General features: G+C 30.8%; 1 protein-coding gene across 3 annotated transcripts in view; it reads left to right on the top strand.

Annotated features, from left to right (window-relative positions):
* LOC111625289 (suppressor of tumorigenicity 7 protein homolog) overlaps window positions 1-6,000 on the top strand; it is a 34,934-nt gene that overhangs the window by 25,821 nt on the left and 3,113 nt on the right. For all 3 annotated transcript variants that reach the window (XM_023368395.1, XM_023368393.1, XM_023368394.1), the window contains exons 3-9: window positions 4,369-4,447; window positions 5,024-5,078; window positions 5,152-5,251; window positions 5,346-5,443; window positions 5,518-5,632; window positions 5,700-5,772; window positions 5,835-5,937. In XM_023368395.1, coding sequence (XP_023224163.1) covers window positions 4,369-4,447; window positions 5,024-5,078; window positions 5,152-5,251; window positions 5,346-5,443; window positions 5,518-5,632; window positions 5,700-5,772; window positions 5,835-5,937 — 623 coding nt within the window. The remainder of the gene's footprint in view (window positions 1-4,368; window positions 4,448-5,023; window positions 5,079-5,151; window positions 5,252-5,345; window positions 5,444-5,517; window positions 5,633-5,699; window positions 5,773-5,834; window positions 5,938-6,000) is intronic.

The following is a 6,000-nucleotide window of genomic DNA, read 5'->3' as shown; positions in this document are numbered from 1 at the left end:
AAGAGGTTTGCGAAGAATCTTTTCTTGATTTTACTCACCAATTCGGTGCTTGCTTGCATTCTAGGATTTAAATTTATCTACGTAAAAAGAAGGAGTGGGGAAAGGAAGTGAAAGAAACAAACTTTTGAACTTTAACGATACGGAAGCCGTTAATGTGCAGATTACCTAGATACTCTGCAAATTACCTAGGTAATTTGAGAAATTGAACAATTTTCGCAGCTTTAACGGATCACCCTAGTTAATCTGCAAATTAACTAGGTAATGTACACATTAACGGATTTCGAGCTTTAGCGGTAACATATACATAAAAGTTTTTAAGTTATGACTATGTTCTGTTATGATACCTCCATCATAAGTTGAATTGAATACAAATCAAACAAATAATAATAATAATAAAGAAGTGGGAACCATCTCAAAATGAAATGATTCCAAGGCCTATATAGTACTTACTTACAGTATTTATATTTAATCAGAAGCTGACTCATTTTTTATGCTTACTAGCCATAATAATTAGTTATTAACACAAAGATGGTATTTTAATTAATTAATTTTGATACTGATAGACTGGGGTTACTTTGTGACACTTTTCTCATTTTTTAATGTTAATTATCAGATTATTGGAGCAAATGTGTTGCTACTTGTAATTTTAGAAAGATCTAACAATATCCATTTTTTACAAGTAAAGTTTTTAATTGTTAATTTATTGTTTAAACAATACGGTGGGTGATCAGTTAACGAACACTTTCGTGAAAGATTTTTATGATCGGATAACGAACATTTCACTGAACAAACATAAAAAGAAGTGATGAAAATAGCAAATACCGACTGATTTCTTGTCTTCAGGCAACAATTCAATACTTTTCAGATTGCTGGAGATGTCAATATCGACACTCAACCCGGAATAAACTGATCAGATAGTATTCCTCCGAACTTTGAAACTCTCCCTTGTAATTCCAGCCTTTTATTTTTCTGACAGAAACAATTCTTTTATAGTATTCGTGAGTCTGTCGGGTGAGCACTCGTTAAGTTTTGCATTGGTTTTTATTTTCGAAAGGTGAGAGTATGACAGCAAAAGTAGAGAGTGGGCAGATGTTGCTGGGCAGTATGGCTCAAACAGGTCTACAGTAGGCTGCAGTTCAATCTTATCCAAGAGAGATACAGTATAATCAAGAAGACTCAAACAGCTAAAGGAGTAACAAAAATCACATCTGAGAAATAAAGAACATTGAAGTGCTTATAATGGAACCAAAATGAATCTGATTACAAAAGAACACCAAGAAACTTGGTGAGATATGTTTTCTTCTGAAAAAGAGGATTAATGCTGATATCTGCTATTAAAGATCTTTTGGAGAAGTGGTGGATGTCAGATCAACAGTCTTAGAATGGCATACAAACCAGGTTGAGGTTAATAGGATTGAGGATCTCTACAATTACAATTCTATTAATTACTTCTGAAAATTCTGAAGAAGAGAGAAAAGCAATTGATATTAGACAGATTCTTTAACCCCCACAAACAAAAAATCATAACTAATAAAAATGCAAGACTGCGGATATATGTATTTTTATTATTACATATAAATGAACATAGTAAGAAAGTATATATTTTTTATTTTTTGGGGTCTCCAGAATGAATTAATCGAATTCCCATACAAACCTATGGTAAATTGATAATCGGTTAATGAACAATTCGGATAGCGAACAAAGTCTTAGAACAGATTATGTTTGTTAACTGATCACCCACTGTATTGTGAAAAATATTTGTCACAATATTACCCTATGACAATTGCTAGTAGGAAAGGAAAAGAAAAGAAACAAAAATAATTCATTAGAAATACAGGCATACCCCAGGTTATGACCATCTCACAATAAAACTAACTGCAGATATGACAGTCATATATTTGTATCTCTTCCATGATCCACTAAGCTATCCTCATTGATATGACACTTGTCCATTCCAAGTGTTGTCACCTATTCAGTTTTTGAGTCTTATGTCTGATTGAAGACCAAAAAAATTTGGGTTTTAAGAAAATTTGTGACATCATCATTAAATTAATTAATTATTTTTGAATAAAATAGTTGATTTTACACAATGTAAGAGTAGTCGACAATTGTGGGCTCTGATCTTGAAATTTGTAAAATATAGCTTAGATCAGTGGTTCCCAACTTGTTTTTATTGCAGAACCCTCTTCACCTTAGTTAAAAATGTTAGAACCCTGACAGTTTTTAATGATTATAGATAAAAAAGCAAATAGAAACATCAAAAACAGTTTACAGTCGATCCCCCTATAAGATCATTGATTTTTCCGTTTTATCTGAATTACATGTTGTACGAGTCACTTAGATTTTACAAATATGTGAGCCGTTCACAGCCCGGCACACGTATTTGTAAAATCTAAGTGACTCATACAACATGTAATTCAGATAAAACGGAAAAATCAATGATCTTATAGGGGGATCGACTGTATTGAAAATGCTAAATAAATAAATAAACAGATTAACAATGGAAAGCAAATATAATTACTTAAATTGACAAATTAAAGCATATTTAACAATTGTATTATTATTTATATGTTGGATACTTTTTACTGTTATTTTTTAAAATTATTTTCTAGCTTCAGGTTAAGTTTTATCGTTTTTATAGTTTCATTATCTTGTCAAACATTATATTATGATTTCGGTTCTTTCTGTTACCGATAAATCGGTCCTCACTGTTTATAAAGCTTTGTAAATAACTCTAGCATATATAGAGGACGTCATAAGAGGACTCAATTCAAGATTAGAACAATTACACAAAATCTGAATTGATGCATAAAATCTGAAATTCTGAATTCTGAAACAAAATCTGAAATTCTGAATTCTGACAAAATCTGAATTGATTCATACATCACTAGACTCAATGGATTTTATTGTGAAACCCAAGATTTTATTGGCTGAACCCTAGAGTTTCACTAAACACAACTTTGGAACCCCTGATATAGATGATATTGAAACTTCTGATATGATAACTAAGCAAGTTTTTCAACTGAGGAGGAGACTGAATTTAGGAATTGATATGGCATATATTGAACAGCTAATTGAAACCCATGAGGAAGGATTAGCAAATGCAGAATGGATGGAGATACTACATTAAAAAAAATATTCTAAGGATGACTGATGAAGACAATGTTACAACACCTGATCCAACATTAGTCAAAACATTGGAAATTAAAGGGATTGCATTAATTTAAAAAAATTCAGCAACGACTTTCTTAACTTTTCCATCAACTTTTGGTGGTGCCATCTGTTAAGATATTTTATTTTTTTAAAATTTTATATTTTTAACTATTATAAAATGGCAAAAGCTTAATTTTGAGGGTAGAGATGAGTTTTATAAAAAATTGTAAATGTTAACAAGTAAAACTTAAGTTCAACACCACTCGAGACATGACGTGACTACCCTCTATCTCTCCACTTCCACCTCCAAAATTTAATAGCATCAATACTCCTTATACACAAGCTATTGTGCCAAATTTCAATTCTTAATCTTTATCCCATCCTGAGAGATTAAACGAAATATACCCCAACATGTGTGCACAATTTTTTTTGCCTTTTCTTTGAGTTTGGGAGTTCTCAAATCGTGATTTGCAAAAACTGAGGGTCATATCTGACACAATTCTAATACTTTCCCTTGTTATGTATACATAACATCCAGGAAAGTAATATATGAAAATGCTTCGTCAAAATGAAAATATTGTAAACTGTTAGGTGAAAAAATACATAATAATAAAGTGTAAACATTTAAAATTGCAACTTTAAGTTATATTTTTAATTGAAGTTAAAGTGCATGATAATATTTTCATGAAGAAATGTTTTATGAAATGTTTGACAATTGGTTAAAATGACTGGCAATAATAAAAGTTCAAATTTTGGCTGGCTGAAGAGGTTAATATCGACCTACTGCTCTGGGAAGGGGGGATCAAATTTAAGGGATTGAAAAACCCTAGCAATTTTTTTGGGGATAGTCTCTCTTCCCCTCAATGGCTGTTCCATTGTGGACCTAGCCAAATTTATATTGGGCTCAAAAAAAAATTCCTCTTAGTGTTCACTTGGTAGTCAAAAAAATAAATAGTACTTATTATATCTTGATAAATAATTTGTAATAAAATAATGTTTTTCATCGTATAGAACTTAATATTTGATATAGAATCACTTTTCAGTTTTTATTGCCATCTTCCAGCTATTGTTTAATTGACTTTTTTTTTAAAATTAAAAATTGTTCATGTAATTTTTTCATATGGTTTCAAGGTCTTAGAAATTCATTTTTGACAAATTTTTAATGATATTTTTATTTTAAAATATAAGATGAAAATTTTTGAAATTTTTAAACAGTTATGCAGACGGCTTGGCGAGAGAGGGATCCTCAAGCCAGAATTAAAGCCGCGCATGAAGCATTAGAAAAAAATTCTGAGTAAGTATGTCATGTCCTAAATTTGAATGTTATTGAAATAATTGAAAATAATCCTTTTTTCCCCTTGATTTTAACCCTAGTCATGCCAAATTGGAAAATGCATTTGTATCATTACAATTAATTCCCTGGAATCAGCCATTAATTGAATTTTAACTCTTTCCACATCTCCATACTTAATTTTGTTGAGATGTAAATTTGTACTTCAAAAGTATAATCAATTTATCTAAGGTCAGGAAATTATAGTTTGAATTGTATATCTGTTCCTATCTACCCTTGCTATCTAAAGGCCTCATTTACCAATAATTTGAGAATTTTGTCTTCAAATTAAAGTAAATTAAAATGAAAACCCAAAGTTGATTGCAGCCTGAGTTACGTATGTTTGCATTAAAATTATAGAAGTTTTGTTTTTATAAAAAATAAGAGAATTTTCAAGTTTCTTTAATTGTAAATAAAGAGAAACTTTACATTTCAAATTTCAACTGTCTAAAATGTTAATATTCATGACTGGGATTAAAATAAATTAAAATTAAAAGAAATTCAAAACTTTCAACAGATTAAAGTGTTTCAATTATGCAGATGCGCACCCGCTTACATTTTGTTGGCCGAAGAGGAAACGACCACCATTCTAGAAGTAGGTATCGCGCTCAATTTTAATTTTGTCTGTTAAATATTTGAAAGTGAAACTGGGTATTTCATTTATTCAGGCAGAGAAATTATTTAAACAAGCCCTCAAAGTTGCAGAAATTAATTATAGGAAAAGTCAACAATCACAACATCAGAGTCCTGCTCAGGAAGCATTACATAGTGAGTTTACAATCTTGAGAGATTTTGGTGTAATGTAATGCATGCTTTTGCATTTATTTATGCTTTTCTTAATGATTAATTATCTGATAATTAGGAAGAGACACAAATGTTTTGGTCTACGTCAGGCGAAGATTAGCAATGTGTGCAAGAAAGTTGGGAAAGTTAAGAGAAGCAGTAAAAATGATGCGTGATGTGAGTTGATCACTCCCTCAGTTTTCTATTGATTTAAGAAACATTAAATTTAGCAAATTAAATTTTTTTAATAGCTTATAAAAGAATTTCCAATGATGAATGTGTTCAACATTCACGAAAATTTAATAGAAGCTTTGCTTGAAATGCAAGCTTATGCAGATGTTCAAGCAGTCTTAGCAAAATACGACGGTAATTTAAATTACTATTTTCGAAAACATTTAATGTCAGATAATTTTACACAAAGAATTTATTTCAGATATTAATTTGCCAAAGTCTGCCACGATTTGCTATACTGCGGCACTACTCAAAGCGAGAGGAGTCAGCGACAAGTAGGTACTTCTTAGCTTTTAATATTTTGAAATACAAAGGAATAAAAAATTTCTGTGTATAGATTTTCTCCAGATGTGGCTTCGAAACGAGGACTAAGTACGGCGGAGATGAATGCAGTGGAAGCAATTCATCGAGCTGTAGAATTCAATCCTCATGTTCCCAAGGTAAGTAAAATAGGGTCAGGTAATTATTTATCAAAGTTAATCTTGAATTTTGATAATGTGTAG

This window comes from Centruroides sculpturatus, unplaced genomic scaffold (assembly GCF_000671375.1).
Source record: "Centruroides sculpturatus isolate CEXI.00-Female unplaced genomic scaffold, Cexi_2.0 scaffold303, whole genome shotgun sequence".
Taxonomy (NCBI): Eukaryota; Metazoa; Arthropoda; class Arachnida; order Scorpiones; family Buthidae; genus Centruroides; species Centruroides sculpturatus.
This window is presented reverse-complemented; position numbering and strand designations above follow the sequence as displayed.